The sequence below is a fragment of the Meles meles genome, chromosome 17, assembly GCF_922984935.1.
Source record: "Meles meles chromosome 17, mMelMel3.1 paternal haplotype, whole genome shotgun sequence".
Lineage (NCBI taxonomy): Eukaryota > Metazoa > Chordata > Mammalia > Carnivora > Mustelidae > Meles > Meles meles.
The window spans coordinates 40901753-40918385 of record NC_060082.1 but is presented as its reverse complement, the minus strand read 5'-3'; the positions used below and the strand labels follow the sequence as shown (position 1 = coordinate 40918385).

The window sequence follows — 16633 nt, the reverse complement described above, 5'->3', positions numbered from 1 at the left end:
AAAAACAGTTAAAAGATTGTTTGAAATGGTACAACTGCTACAGAGAAATTAATATCTACCAAAATTATGTGGGATTTACCCTTTAACCAGCAGTCCCACTTCTAGCATTCTATCCCCAAAACTCAATGGCAAAACATAAATGAAGCCTATACAAGGCTATCTACTGCAATAGTATTTGTAATAGCAAGACTGAAAAAAATCCAAATGCCTATCAAAGGGGGATTGTTTGAATAAATTATGTTGTAGCTGCACAGTAATTACCACTATCTGACTATAAAAAGGTTTGAGGAAGATAATCTAATACTGCCATGGAGTGATCTTGATGTCTAGGAGGCGTTGTTGGAAGAGTATGTGGACAGTGTATATACAGTATGCTCTCTTTTGTAGAAGAAATGGGTAAAATGTGAGTTTGTGTGTATTTCCTTTATGTTTCCAAAAAACAATGGAAGGATAAACCCAAAACAAATAAAAATGTTACTAATTAGGGGGAAGGAAGAAACTGGGTAAAGGGAACAGGAATGAAAGTTAAACTTATTTCATTGTTCCTTGTTTATAGTTTAGAGCCATGTAAGTGTTTTATATAATTAGAAACAAAATCAGATCAAAAAGAAAAAGCAATCCTTAAAAACTGAAAATAAGGGCGCCTGGGTGGCTCAGTTGGTTAAGCCACTGCCTTCGGCTCAGGTCATGATCCCAGGGTCCTGGGATCGAGTCCCACATCGGGCTCTCTGCTCAACAGGGAGCCTGCTTCTCCCCCTCCCCTCTCTGCCTGCCTCTCTGCCTACTTCTGATCTGTCTGTCAAATAAATAAATAAAATCTTTGGAAAAAAAAAAAAAACAAAATAAATAAACCCAACTATATTTAGTTCATGCCATAATCACCAAAGAATTATTTTTAGTATTTTTAAATCCTAGTATTTTGACTTTATATTGTCACCTATATTTTAGGAAAAGAAGAGCAGCAAAGGAATTTAAGTTGTATTCAGTTACCTTGTTACTAATAATATTGGTATTCTTTTCTCATTGTAATAAGATAAAACATAACAATGTTATGAACCAAGATTTTGAGCATAAAAGATACACAATTGTAAAGTAAGCTAAGTAGAAACTCTGTAATGTTAAATTTGAATTGGAAATACCAGGTAAACTCATTTATTTTCAAAATGTAAAAGTTTTTAATTTTGATGAAGTCCAGCTTATCAATTATTTTATTTCTTATGCCTTTGGTGTTGTGTCTAAGAAATCATTGCTTAATCTGAGGTCCCAAAGGGTTACTCTTGTGTTTTTCTAAGGATCTTATAATTTTAGCTTTAAATTTAGGTCTGTAATCTGGAATTTTGAGATTTTATGTATGGGGTGAGGTAAGCATTCAGATTCATTATTTTGCATATTCATTCATTCTTATCATTCATTTGTTCTAGTTCCATTTATTAAAAAGACTTGTTTTCCCACGTTACCTCTGTCACCTTTCTTAAAAATCATTTGGCCATAGATGCTTATCAACTCTGTGTCACTGATGTTAGTCCTTATGCCAGTACCACACTGTCTTGATTAGTGTAGCTTTGTAGTACATTTTGAAATCAGGGAGTATGAGTCTTCCAGCTTTTCCTTTTTTTTTAAAGATTGTTTTGGTTATTCTGGGTCTTTGGCATTTCCAAAGAATTTTAGGATCAACTGGTCAATTTTGAAACAAAGTTAGCTGGGATTTTGATAGTGGTTGTGTTCAATCTATAGGTAAGTTTGAGGAGTACTGCCGTCATAATGGTATTAAGTCTAATATCTAGTCTATGAACATGGGATATTTTCCCATTTATTTCAAGACTTCCTTCAACAGCATTTTATAGTTTTCAGCATACAAGTATTGCACTTTTTTTGTTAAATTTATTCCTAAGTATTTATTTCATGCTATTGAGAATGGCAAAAAAATTTTTTTCAAAATAAGTGAAAATTATTTTGGATAGGTCAGTAGCCAGGAAGTTTCAAAGTAGAGCTCCATATCCATTCATACTCGATAATGACAGTAAGATAATTTTATGTGTTTTCTGTTTTTGAAGAGAACACCTTTTAAAAATATGCTCACACTTTTACACATTTGGAATTGCTTTCTTAATTTCATTTTTGGACTGTTGTGAGTATATATTGCTCTTATATCCTGTGATCTTGCTGAACTTGTTTGTTCTAGTAATTTTTTCAGTGAATTCCTTAGGATTTTCTGTATGTAAGACTAAATGTCATTTGTGAATAAAAAGTTTTACTTAATTTCAATCTGGATGCCTTTTATTTCTTTTACTTGCCGAATTGCCTTGGCTAGAATTTCCACCACAATGGCAGATAGAAGTGGTGAGAAGGTAGTTTTATATTGTTCCTGATCTTAGTGTATATTTCACTGTTAAATATGATGTTAGCTGTAGGTTTCTCATACATGCCCTTTGTCAGGTTAAAGCAGTTCTCTTCCTAATTTGTTGATGGTTTTTATTATGCATCCGTGTTGGATCTTGTCAAATTATTTTCCTGCACTACTGAGGTAATTCATATTTTTTTTTACTTAAAGCTACACATGTCACTTCCAGTTTCCAGTTCTTCATAGGATAGCCACTGTGTCCTAACAAATAAAAAGTTGAAGAGATGGAAAAATCAACAACTCTTCTTGGATCCGTAAGAGGGGAGGACATAGGGTAAACTGCTGTCCCCCACATTGGAGAGTAGTATAAAGAACAATGAATGGATTTGGAATCGGGATGTGGATATGAGGTTCAGTTTCTAACATGTCTTTCTAAACTTTCTAGGCTTCAGTTTACTAATTTATAAAATGAAGTGGACTGCCAACCCAACCCAATTCTGAGCTCACTCAGTTGTGGAAATCACTAGGCAAATATATACACTATATAATAGGTACATTTTCTCAATAATAAAACTGGACCACTTTCAGTGGAGGGAAAAAATAACCCTTTAGGCTCCAGTGAACACTTTGGTCAGTATTGTAGTTCCTGGGTCTCTGCTATTGAACCACTGCCATGTGAATTGCTCCTATAAAACACATGCAATAGTGGAATCTTGGGAAGTGAGTTTTATCTTGAAAACTGACTTAATGATGCAGCACTCTAAGGATCTCATGAAGTGCTTGTATTTTTCTAATGTTACATACCAGATTTACTTGAAGTCTGTTAGTACATTTAATTCTAGGCCATGTTTCAAGTGGGGGTGGAGTGGCAGTGTGGCACAGAAAGAGAAATGGAGTGGGAGTTGGGGGAACTGATTTTTTTTTGTTTTTTACGATTTTATTTATTTGACAGAGAGAGATCACAAGTAGGGAGAGAGGCAGGCAGAGAGAGAGAGAGGAGGAAGCAGGCTCCCCGCCAAGCAGAGAGCCCGATGCGGGGCTCAATCCCAGGACCCTGGTATCATGACCTGAGCGAAAGGCAGAGGCTTTAACCCACTGAGCCACCCAGGCGCCCCGGGGGAACTGATTTTTAATGTTGGTCCTATCACTGACTATATTTACTCTTAGGAAGGACATCTTTGGTTTTCAGTCTTAGAGCAGAGAAATAGATGGGTTTGGACCAGATGATTGTTAAGAGTCCTAGCTCAAAACTGTATGGTTCTAAGAGCTATACCAGAAAATAAGTTTAAAGGTTAGGTTATATAATACTGTTATATAAAATATATAAGTTCATAATTCCAGCTGGCAGTCCCTTTATTCCTTCAGGTTGAAAGTACCTGCAACTTTACATAAAGGACATATAAATGATATAGAAACTAAACAGCAAAGACACAAACACCAAAAAACATCAGCCACAAATTTTTTTATGGTAAGTACTACCTTTATTTAAAAAAGTTATACATGCTAGAAAAAAGCATAAATGATACATGTAAACAATTGTTTACCAAATACTTTTTTTCCTTGTAAAGGTGCAAATGATCTTTAAATGTAAACACAAAAGTTGCCAAACATTTTTGTAGTAGGGGGAGGGAGAAGGAGAAGGTTATTCCTTTTGGTTGTGGTTAAAGTCTTTATCAAGGATCTTCCTGCAAAATACATTGAAAAAAAATTGGTCTATGAACACAATGACAAAACTTTGACCACTGACATTTGTATCATTGTTTTTCCTTAAAAATTTTAACTTTTCACCAGAAAGTGCAATTTGAAAGTAGTAACAGTGGCTTTACAGATGAGGATAATGATATATAGTTTGTATAAAAGAACCAAGATTTTATTAATAAAATGCCTCAATTTCACACTCATTAGCGTGTATTATTACATGAACTGAAGAATTCATTCCCTTAGAGGCTGTGATTACAGGTAAGCCTCAGCTTCAGCAGGCCTGAGCATCAAGTGTAAATTGCATAACAGTATTCACTGCCGGGGAGAGGATATTTCTCCCTGCTGGTCCTTAGTAGCAATAAGGAAACAAGAAGGAAAGTTGTTTCAGTCAGTAATATTTTTGAGCAAAACCTTTTGCAGAGTAGCACATGATTCTATTGGCGGATTCTCAAGACAGCATATAAGAACGGTATACTGTTTCAATAGAGGCACTGAGCAGAGCTCTAGAGCTAGCAGAAGTTCTATGAAAATATTATGAAAAAAGTAAATACAGTGGGAAACAAGTTCATATGGAAGGAAACAAGATGCAAACTTGCACTGATGAAAACTTCAGTGTCTGAGTCCTGCTTTTATCTACTTATTATTCCTTTTGAATTGTACTATTTAAAATGAGCATTTCCTTTTTTTTTGTTTTGTTTTGTTTCGTAGATTTTCAAGTCTTCTGGTGCTTAGTGTAAGCATGATGGCTAAACAATGCCCTTGGCATACATACCTATCTTTGTCACTGGTAGTCCTTGTAAGTCGCAGAGTCATGTGGATGGAGTGCCTGGAAATAACCAGATCATGTAGAGTCCTTCTCCCTTTATTAGTATTTTCAAACTTAATATCTTAAAAATAAACTTTCACTGTTTGGAATTTTTATCTTTTTTTTCTTTTCCTTTTTTTTTTCTTTTTTTTTTTTTTTGTCCTTTTTTTAGTGGGAGGAAGGCTAAATCCAAAGCAAAACAAAACGAAACAATGACAAAAAACCCAACAAGAAAAAATCCATGATAAATTAAAACCAAAAATAAATATTCTGCACAGAGTTGAGAATTTTTGTGCAAAGATGGCATCTTGCAGTTGAAGTACTTTCATTGTATTTGTATTTCCATATGTTGAGGCACCGGCAACGAATAAAACTTGTTCTAATGTTTTCTTGAGCTATCCAAAGCTCCAAAGTCAAAAGTCAAAGCTCTCCAGAATACAGAAGGGCATGTACACGACTGTCTTCTAGATGTTCACCATATATGGGATTCACAATGTGTCATTTTAATAACTCCTACACCACCCCCTAGTCGACGGTAATTCATCCCGCCATATAACCTGCAAAGAAAGAAAATCAGATTTCAAAGTGTAAAAAGCACTTTCTTCTGTAACTTAGATATTAATAAAACACATTTTTTAAATCATAACTAATATTTTTAGATTCATACATCTCTTCCAAAGATTAGGACCTGGAACTGAGCACTGGCAAGTAACGGAATTATTTCAGACATTGAGTGAAAAGGTCTCGTTTCTAGGATACCGTTTTAAAAATAAAAGAGCATTGTATCCACATTTTGCATAACAATCTTACACCTTTACACCCTAAACTGACTTCTAACAATTACATAGAATCATATCCTACATTTTTGTCTAGTTTTGACCATGGCTATCTTATTTTCCTACTCACACTTCCCTCAGCTTTACCCCTAAATAATCTTATATGTATTCTTACAAGCCTCCTCCTTTATGGAACAAACCTGGCTATGAGTAAATAAAGTCAGCTATCTAGGTTTTTTTTTTCTGTAGATTATATATTTATTTGACAGAGAGACACAGAGCACAAACAGGAAGAAGCAGAGGGAGAGGGAGAAGCAGGCTCCCCGTAAGCAGGGAGCCCAATTTGGAGCTTGATCCCAGGACCCTGAGATCATTCATGACCTGAGCCAAAGGCAGACGCTTAACAACTGAGCCACGCAGGCGCCCCTAGCATTTAATTTTTGACTTGCGAACAAGATCATCTCCAAAGTTAAAGATTTACATGGAAAAGAATATTAGAGCCTCTGTCAGCTCTAAGGTTAAACTGGTTTTAAGTTTGGGATATGCAACTATAAAAATTTAGATCGTAATTCTCAACAGATGATCCTTAAGAATTTCATAAATATTACTTGGTCACATATTACTAATTCTATTTAGTGACAGCTACAGAGAAATAGGTCCTTATGTAGGATCACAGTGATTAAGTAGCAAAAGTAAATCTGGCAATCTTCCCAACGATCTAAACACCAAAAGCTGAATATGCAAGAAAATATGCCACAAGTGGGAGGCTCCTCTTTTTTTTTTTTTTTTTTTTTAAAGATTTATTTATTTGACAGAGATTACAAGTAGGCAGAGAGGCAGGCAGAGAGAGAGAGAGGAGGAAGCAGGCTCCCAGCCAAGCAGAGAGCCCGACGCGGGGCTCGATCCCAGGACCCTGGGATCATGACCCGAGCTGAAGGCAGAGGCTTTAACCCGCTGAGCCACCCAGGCACCCCGGGAGGCTCCTCTTCAGGAAAACCTCCCATTATTGCTGTCTCCCTCACCTCTATTAGGTTTTGCTAAAATGCTACCTTTGCAGTCAGGCCTTCCTAGGCCACATTTTAAAAGAAACTCATCCCTGGACAGCCCCACTCCTCTGGCTCTTCCCCATATTGCTTCTATCCCCTGACACGGGACTGTTAGTCTCCTTACTAGAACATCAGAGCCAGGAGAGCAGGGAATTTTGTTTTTGTTCACTGTTGTATCCCTGCTGTCTAGAACACTCAGTACACCTTTACTTAACAAGGTTGTGAAAATGTGATGTAGTAGAAGCCAAAAGTGTACAATGTCTGACTTGCAGCCTGACTTCAGTATTGTGGTCAAGTCATACAGAGCCATGAGAGAAAGGCAGAAGAATCCAAAGAATGTCATTTAAACATCTGTAAAAGTGTGGCTTTCCCAGACATGAAGACTGTACTTTTAAAAATATTTTCTTTATTTATTTGAGAGAGAGAGCATGCATGGGGGAAAGGGGGAAGGGCAGAAGCAGAGGGAGAAACAAGCTCCCAGGTGAATGCAGAGCCCAAGGAGGGGCTCAGTCCCAGGACCCCAAGATCATGACCTGAGACGAAGGCAGACGCTTTATCAACTGAGCCACCCAGGTGCCCCGAAATAAGCTATTTAAGAAAAAAGTAAGGGGTGCCTGGGTGGCTCAGTTGGTTAAGCACCTGCCTTCAGCTCAGGTCATGATCCCGGGATGGAGCCCTACATCAGGCTCCCTGCTCAGCGGGGAGTCTGCTTCTCTCGCTGCCCCTGACTCCCCTCATGTTCTCTCTTTCCTGCTCCTTCTGTTTCTCTCTCAAATAAATAAAATCTTTAAAAAATAAGTGAGTAAAAAACTAAAAAAAAAAAGTAACTGGGGGCGCCTGGGTGGCTCAGTGGGTTAAGCCTCTGCCTTCAGCTCAGGTCATGATCTCAAGGCCCTGGGATCGAGCCCCACATCAGGCTCTCTGCTCAGCGGGGAGCCTGCTTCCTCCTTTCTCTCTGCCTACTGCTCTGCCTATTTGTGATTTCTCTCTGTCAAATAAATAAAATCTTAAAAAAAAAATTAACTCTAGTTTGTTTTTTCCTGGGCATAAAGCTGCCCAGAAAAACACCAAAAAAATTGTGACAGATTAGAAGCAAGACATCTAAGTTCTATCATTAACTTGCTTCATTTTATTTCTCAGTGCCTTACTTACCTCAGCAGAACATGATGAGGCTAGAGAGGAAATTATTTTTTTTCTGTGTTTGCCATCTCCACTATAAAACTGAACAGTTACCGAAGAGAAGAGGTTGTAAAATGTCAGTCACTTCAGAGCAATTAAGTCACAATAAGCCATCAAATATGGGTAACTTGGAGCGCTCTCATGAGTACTATAAGAGCACTTCTCAATGTACGGACCATCCCCATTTTGATGGTCATGCGGACCTTATGCCCATGATTTTCAACTCGGCACTGAGGTGCTGCAGTGTAGCTTAAAGGTTACCTCCATGTATTGGCATCAGGATCAAACACTTCAATGGTCTTCAAGTATGTGGTGCCATCGAAGCCTCCTACAGCCATAAGTTGTCCATTCACTACGGCCAGGCCAACCTACAGGACCAAAACACAGCGGCTACTGAAGACGCCAGAGAATCCCCGGGAAAATCTGGACTAGTTTCTAGATAAATCTTTGTAACAAAAGATAATTCTTTATGACCTTGCATTCTGGTTTACTTGGACACAGAGAAAAAAAGTAATGACAAAAAAAAATGTTACATCATGGGAACAATAAAATGATATATTCAATTAGAATATTTTTATAGTCAAAAACATAAATTTCTTAAATTTTTGGAAAAGCATCACTGGGAATGGGCAAGGACTTCCAAACTGCTCTCACTTCTTTTGGTATTTGCCTATTCTAACCCACTATCTAAACTGCCACTAAAATTGTTTAAATTACAGATCTAACCATGCTGTCACTCTCCTCTACAAACTTTCTAAGCCTCCCTACTGCCCAAGTTTAATTCGGGCCCTCCAGAAATCCACACTAGCCCACGATCTAGCCTTACTGCCTTAGGTACCCACCACTGCAAGAATACTGATTCAACAGCTAGTCCCAGAAAGACCACGTTTTTCATGCCTCCATACTTTGTACATGTAGTTCCCTGGCTGGTGTCTTCTTTCTCTCTTCTGGAAAATCTTATTTTTCTTTCATGGCCTAGCCTACATGAGACTTTCTCTGGTAAGTCTCTTCACTGCCCCCGAACACAATAAGCATAATCTCCCACACTCTCTTATAATGCACTTGCCCTGACTATGAGGTTTTTTTATTTTATTTTTTTTTTAAATGGTTAGCTGTAAACATTTCTATTTCCTTCACTAACTTGGGAGGTCCCTGTGGGGTTGTACTTACTTTTTTCTTTCCTACCACAGAGTAAGCACTTAATAAATATTTGCTAAATATATATAAATATACATTTGTGTATATAAATAAATATTTGCCAAATGTAGCAATGAAAACAATAGCAATGTGACCTAGAAGCTGTTAATCACCAGTAATAAAGAAAGCCACAGATGTGGGAATGTTTTGACTCGCTGATGCCTACCAGTGATAGTCCCCGATTTGCACAAACCAGAATTTACTCCCTTTTCTCCTCAGATTATGGAATCTTAGCTGCTGCTACGTTCTCCCACCCGTTGTCCTACATCGACGCACTCCTGACACAATCAGTGGTTTATGGGTTCCATTTCACTCTGAACCAAACATCCTAGGATGGATGAATGCTGAACTCTCCCTGAAAGTCTCTTGGAGTCGCACGTCATCTGTGATCTAGAACATGACACAGGTCACCCTGACCAGGTCTAGACCACAGTTGGGACAGGCTCCAACCAGTCTGTGGAGACTGGTGGTGGGACCAGATGTGTTTCTGCCTAAACATCTGTATTGGTGTGCCAACTACTTACAATATTACCTAGGAACATTCGTTAGGAATATTTAGCTCTAATCGAGAGGGATGAATATAGGTGAAGTCAGATAAGGTAGTGGGTAAGATAGGGTAAGGTCTTTCCGGAAAAAAATCAATTAAAGATAAATCACAAAAAGTAATTCTATTATTAAGGATACGATTGACTATAAGATATTTAACTACTTGAGATAACAGGAATTAGGAGAAATTAACTTTTTTCCAGGATGAAAGAAAGTAGCAGGGGTTGTTTTGCCTCAACAGTGCACCTCCTTCCTGCGCCAGTATTTTATAGATCGAGCCCTCCTGCACAGCCCTGTCTTGGTGCTTTTTTCCAGTTTCAGAAGGTGGGCACTTACTCCACTACGGCGGGATGTCATAGCCACCACCGGAGACCACTGGTTAGTTCTGGGGTTGTATCTCTCCGCGCTGCTAAGCTCTGTAGTGTCATCTCTACCTCCTACGGCATAGATCATGTCCTGATACACCGCACAGCCTAGGTGTTTCCTCCGCGTTCCCATAGGAGCTATGGTGTGCCATCTGTTTTCCTGAGGATTGTAGCGCTCCACTGCAGGGGAAGAAAAAAACCCAGCAAGTGACCATTCAATCATTTCTTCTCACCTCTAGTTTTCCTCATAGCCATTAAAACTTTGTGATAATACATATTTTTAATACACAGTCTGATTTTTGCTTCTGGAAAGGACTTGTGTACCTTTGGACAAAACCATTATAATCTCATCAGGGACTACTGGTTTCATTTGTGTAAGGGATGGCAGAAAGGGCGCGTGTTGGAGTCAAGGTACCTTAGTTCTGGTTCTGACTACATGACTCGTGGCCTCACCTTATCTTCAAATGAGGGGATTAGACTACAGGATCTGTAGGCACCATTCCATACTAGTAACTGATTGTCATAATCAGACACTGTATTCCCTTTGCCTGTATTCCTACTGTATTCTAAGCAGAAGACAAGATATCTTCTTGTTGCGATGTGCCACACTAATATCCTTAGGTAAAAATATCCATCATCTCTCAACGGAAAGGACTAACACATAAACCAGCTTATAGCTATAACTTTTTATTTATTCTTACATTACGATATAGGTTTGTCTTTTCTTGGTTTTGGTTTTTTTAAGGAGAGCTGGTTGGGGGTGAGGCAGAGAAATAATCATATTAGGAAAATAGTTCTTTGATTCATTATAAATTCCTAGAACCTTATAAAGTGAAGGGAGAAAGAAGTATTCTGGGAATATGCTGGAAGAATATGGCTGCAGAAGGAGCTGAGGAAGAGCTGGGAGTTGTACTCTCCTAAAGGGAAACAATTTTCAATTATTTAGATTATAAATAACCATATCATTTACATATATATGATTATACAAATCATTTTAATTTTACAATTTATATTTACAATTTAAGATTATAGGATAACGTGGCTTTTTATACTTTTCTGTAGGGGGAGTCTCTTGAGGCATGTGCTGCATTGGGGAAACCGGACTGATGTTGAAAGGGACTAACCTGTGTTGAGTGGAGAAGTCCCATCGGAGCCACCCACAGCGTATAAGAACCCTCCTAACACAGCCACCGCCACACCTAGTCTTCTGGTGCTCATGGAAGCCACTCGCGTCCATTTGTTTTCCTTTGGATCATACCTGCAGTGAGGGAGGAACCAAAGACTGCATGCCTGCTTTTCTGAAGTGAGGCCTTTTTTGTAAGGTGTGAAATCATGCTAAAGACATGATGGCTACACACACCTGTGATGGTCAAAATGCACAATGAGAATCTAACAGATTTTACTTAGTAACTAGGGAAAAAAGTCTTAGAATTTGTGCCTGTGTCAGTTACTAAGTCATTTTCTACACTCCTGACTTGTGGTACTGGGGCTGGGACTCTTAAGACAACATTTCTCCTTTGCCAAGCTGGCTCTCTGCCAGATTCTGCCGAGAGGAAGGACTAGCTGCTGGACGTCTCTGGGAGGAGAAGGGACAGACTCCTTTGTTTGCTTGCCAACCCTGTTAGTGTTGCCTCGGCCATGGCCCTTGAACTCTCACTAGACCAGCTACTTCCAGTCTCTAGCCTTTTCCTGGCACTTCCCAAACTAGCCTGGTGCTACTTGGAGGCAGCACCCGTGTTCTAATCACCCCCAAACTCTGCGACTTCAGGTAGTTTTACTACCTTTCCTGTCTCAGGGGTCAGGAATTTGGGAAGGGCCTCACACGGAAGTTCTGGCTCGGTGTCTCACGTGCCTGCTGTCAGACTGTGGCTGGGGCTGGAGGAGCAGAGCGCTAAAGCAGCGGGCGGCTGGCCGGCCGGCCCTCCAGGTAGCCTCACGATCTCTCCGGGTAGACCTCCCAGCACAGCAACCTCAGACAGCTCAAGGCCTCCAAGGCGCCCCAAGAGATCCAAGCAAAAGATGCACCTTTTATGAGCCAGCTTCAAAAGTCACACACAGTGCCGCCTTGGCCGCTGCTCTAAGGCAGCCCAGAACCAAGAGGCGAAAACGGAAATCCTACCTTTCAATCAGAAGAGTGTCCAAATGATACTGAGCGTGTGAAATGACAGGTGCTCTTACCACCTTCGGAAACTACAATCTTCCACAGTCAGCCAGGAAGAGAACCCTTCATGGAGGCGTGTCACAGCTCAAGCTCTGTGGCATCTCTCCTCTAAGCTACTAGGCTCCCATAACTGTCCTTTCTCTCCTTCATGTTCCCAGATGTGGGTTCCTACAGTTAATTCAGTGTTCTCTGTTTTTTTTCAGCCTTTCTAGATCTACTAGCCAGTTCTTGAATATTAAATTCTCTCTACCAAAATAACTGGTATGGCTTCTGTTTTCTTTACTGAGTCCTGATTGATAAATTACTAGTGTTCAGAAATATGACAAAAATCACTTGGAATAGTGCTGGCACTTTATTGCGTGGGTGGGAAATTCTGTTAGTTTATAATTACTGTTAGCAAACTCTGTCACTATTGCAGGAAATACACAACAAATGATACTGGAAATAGACCTCGCTCTTAAGAAGCAAACAAGGGAGATGGAGCACATTTTAAGGAAAAACCTCCAAACAGATTCTGCGAATGTAGTCACTAATACAGATGAATGCAGCAGAAATATAAATCCTGGAGAATGGAGGTCCTGGAGAAAGGTTGTGGTTAAAACAGTGATGGTCTCCTGAGGTTCATGCACTTTTCTTTTTTTAAAGATTTTACTTATTTATTTGAGAGAGAGAGAGCAAACGAGCAAGGGTAAGGGGAGAGGCAGAGGGAAAAGGAGAGGCAGACTCTCCGCTGAGCAGGGAGCCCAATGTGGGGCTCAATCCCAGGACCCAGGGATCATGACTTGAGCTGAAGGCAGACACTTTATGACTGAGCCACCCAGGCACCCAGTTCATGCACTTTGAATAAAGTTAATCTTTCAACCCTTTTGGAAAATTCTCAGCGGAAAATTCTATCTGCAAACATTGCTTCTGGTCTTATCTCACTCTCCTTTCCTTCTGGAACTCCAACTACATGTATGTTGTACTGTTTGTGTGTCTCATGAGTCTGTTACAGCCTGTTCTTTCTATTCTGTTTTCTCTGTTCTTCCTCTGTTTGGATGGTTTCTATTAATCTGCCTTTGAGTTCATTAACTCGGTCTTCTGTTGTGTCTGGTCTACTTTTACTGTGTCTAGTTAATCTCATTTCAATGAGTTCTTAATTTTAGATATATTTTTCACTTGTAAAATGCACATCTTATTTTTAGATTCCAATTCTATATTAAAATTCTCTAATCTTTTATCCATTTTTAATCTTTCCCCCTATCTTAATGTATTCATTATACTTCTTTTAAAGTTTTTTTTCTGTTAACTGTGGATCATTTTTTTTTTAAGATTTATTTATTTGAGAGAGAGGGAGTGAACATATGTAAGTGGGGAGAGGGGCAGAGGGAGAGGGAAACGGGAAAAATCTTGAGCCAACTCCTTTCTGAGCATGGAGCCGTCTGCAGGGCTCGATCTCACCACCCTGAGATCATGACCGGGCTGAAATTTACTGAATCATTTACTGAATGTGCCACCAGGCGCCCTTAAATGTGGGTAAGTCTGCTTCTATTGTCTATTTTTTCTCTCAGCTACTGGCCATATTTTTCTTTCTGCACACATTTAGTCATTTTTTATTTTAGCTGGACATTTTTATAAAGGGACAGAATTCTAGAAATTGAAGTTGATATTATCCCTTCATTCCGCACCTCCCCTGCACCCACCCCTCCCGGCCACCAGTAGTCCACTCTCTCCTGTATTAGGCAGAGAGGATGAAATATTGATCACCCCAGTCCAATCACGAATTGAGTTTTGTTAGACTCAGTCCATCTCAATTTTCAAATGTCTCAAGGATTAAAGCTATCCTGTATTTGTCACAGCCTTCCCCCCCCCCCCCCACCCCACAGCAGGACTTTATCTTCTAAGCACTGTCAGGTTGCATGAAATTCACTCACCCTAGCTCAGTCTCCTGAGCTACCCCAGCACTCAGCAACCATCTCATGGAGAAAAACAGCAGTATGTTTGGAACTGTTCTAGATTCCAATCTGTCATGCCAACCTGCATGACTATTAAAAGTTCTACTGTTTTACCTCTCCTCCAGGTGAATCCCTTTCAATATTTCAAATCCAATATTCAATGCTTCAGACTTGGCAAATATCCCCAGGGAAGAAAACAGCTGATGATCTCAGCTCACATAAACGGGCTCTCTCTTCAATGGAATTTTAGTTCATCTCATTCTTGTTACTTCCACATGTCTCTGATGTTTTAAAAAATATATTTGTACTCTCACTTCTTCCTAGTTGTTGCAGTGGGAGTGATGGCTGGCACTACTTACTGCAAGCTACTTGGAAGTATAAGTCTCTGCATAATTTTTAATTATAAAATAAAACATTGATTCAGAAAGTCACACGAATGTGTAGTTTAATGAGTTATTATAAGGAAAGCCCATCATCCAGGCCAAGAAAAATAACTTTGCCTGCCACACTGGAAGCCTTCCCATGTGTCTCTTTCCAAACTCAATGCCTTCTTCCCCAAAGGATAACCATTATCCTGATTTTTACAGTAATCATCGCCTTGAGTTTCTTTATAGTTTTTCCCACCCAAGTGTGCATCCCTTATTTTTGTTCGTTATAATTTTTTTAAAGTCTCTTTTTATCTACAGATTTTTTCCTCCATTTCCCATTCCCCCCACCTCCCCCACAATTCATCTTTTAGAACCTGGGGCATTTGACCCCAATTTCCCCGTGTAGATGCACACACTGGCTTGTCCTCTGTATGTTCCACAAATTGGCAGTTGGATCCAGAAGTTTGATCAGACCACATTTGGTCCCTCTGGCAAAACTACAGAAGGTGATATGTTAGCAGCTGCTAATTTTTAATGCTTAGGCCCATTTATTTACTGAGTATTACAAAATGGTTATATCCAATCATTTATTTTCTTTTTTTGTAATATTTTTATAAAGAAACAATCCTCGGGGTGCCTGGATGGCTCAGTTGGCTGAGCGGCTGGTTCTTGATTTTGGCTCAGGTCATAACCTCAGGGTCCTGGGAGCAAGCCCTACATTGGGCTCTGTGCTTAGTGGGGAGTCTGATTTAGGATTCTTTCTCTCCCTCTGCACCCCTCCCCTCATACTCTGTCTCTTTAAATAAAGAAATATATCTAAAAAAAAAAAAAAAGAAACAATCTTTTAATCAACTGTTTTGTACCCAATTCATATGTGATACAGTTTATACAAGAAAGTTTGGGTATATGTGTGCTTCTTTCACTTTATTTACTAGTACTCATGATAAATTCATTCCCTATGATCTTCTGAAGGCAACTAAATAGGGTTTTTATTTTTTAAACATCAAAAGGAACTCATAGATTTAAATATATTTATTGGATTTTAATCAGTCACAATTATTATCTCTTTTAAAGTTAAAACTGTCCCATCTTGGGCGCCTGGGTGGCTCAGTAGATTAAGCCTCTGCCTTTGGCTCAAGTCATGATCTCAGGGTCCTGGGATTGCTCCCCCCTCTCTCTCTGCCTGCCTCTCTGCCTACTTGGGATCGCTCTTTCTCCAAATAAATAAATAAAATCTTTAAAAAACAAAACAAACCAAAAAGTATCCCATCTTTGGTCAAGTGGGAACATCTTCAAGTCTTCTCTCGAGTCTTTTAGACGTCTCCTAGTCTTTGATAGGTTGCCTGTTATCTGGTATGACAAGCTAGCCCAGGCTTATTGGTATATTTCCTGTCCTAAATCTGGAATCAGACATTTCTCCAAGAATCCCTTATTTCTTTTAGGGAAATCGAACTTCAAAACACAATCTAGGAACTGTTCACCGCCACTAGTTGGTCATTATTTCCAGGCCTCTTTGGTTGACAGAGCTAGAATATTATTTTATTTTATTTTATATTATTTTTTAATATTTTATTTCTTTGACAGAGAGAAATCACAACTAGGCAGAGAGGCAGGCAGAGAGAGGAGGAAGCAGGCTCCCTGCGGAGCAGAAAGCCCGATGTGGGGCTCGATCCCAGGACCCTGGGATCATGACCTGAGCCGAAGGCAGAGGCTTTAGCCCACTGAGCCACCCAGGCGCCCCTATAATTTTATTTTTAATGAAGAACTTAATTCAAATTGAAATTCAGGACTACAGGTCCTTTTACTTAACTTCTTCTATTTTACATTTATATTCTTCCATCGTAAGAACCCTAGTTTTCAAGAACACAGGGGATGACAGAATTATAATAACCTATACCCATTTCCTTTACTCCACATTATATCTTAGATTAGCAATACTATCACTTCAATATCCCTGAGAAAAATTAAAATTCTTTCTGCATATCTCTTCCCTTTCTCCCCCCCACCTTTGAAAATATTTATACCACATCTGCACAGACTGAGCATATAGCCAGTGCATACTACTCTCTCTTTTAACTCTGTTTACTCAGAGTTCTCCAATTCCCTGTATGTTTCATGCTCACCCTCCATCAATGTCTCTAGTAATTTTGTCTGAAGCTTGTTCCGTAGTACTCAGTAAGGACTCATGGGAACAGTACTGAGATTTCTTACATG

At 39.3% G+C, this 16633-nt stretch overlaps 1 protein-coding gene across 2 annotated transcripts in view; it reads right to left on the bottom strand.

Annotated features, from left to right (window-relative positions):
• Nucleotides 1–3815: 3815 nt before the first annotated feature.
• Nucleotides 3816–16633, bottom strand: part of KLHL20 (kelch like family member 20) — a 65897-nt gene continuing 53079 nt past the window's right edge. For both annotated transcript variants that reach the window (XM_045983322.1, XM_045983321.1), the window contains 4 exons: nucleotides 11081–11214; nucleotides 9928–10136; nucleotides 8110–8216; nucleotides 3816–5404 (listed from right to left, as the gene is read on the bottom strand). In XM_045983322.1, the coding sequence (XP_045839278.1) occupies nucleotides 5320–5404; nucleotides 8110–8216; nucleotides 9928–10136; nucleotides 11081–11214 (535 nt within the window). In that variant the 3' untranslated portion in view covers nucleotides 3816–5319. The remainder of the gene's footprint in view (nucleotides 5405–8109; nucleotides 8217–9927; nucleotides 10137–11080; nucleotides 11215–16633) is intronic.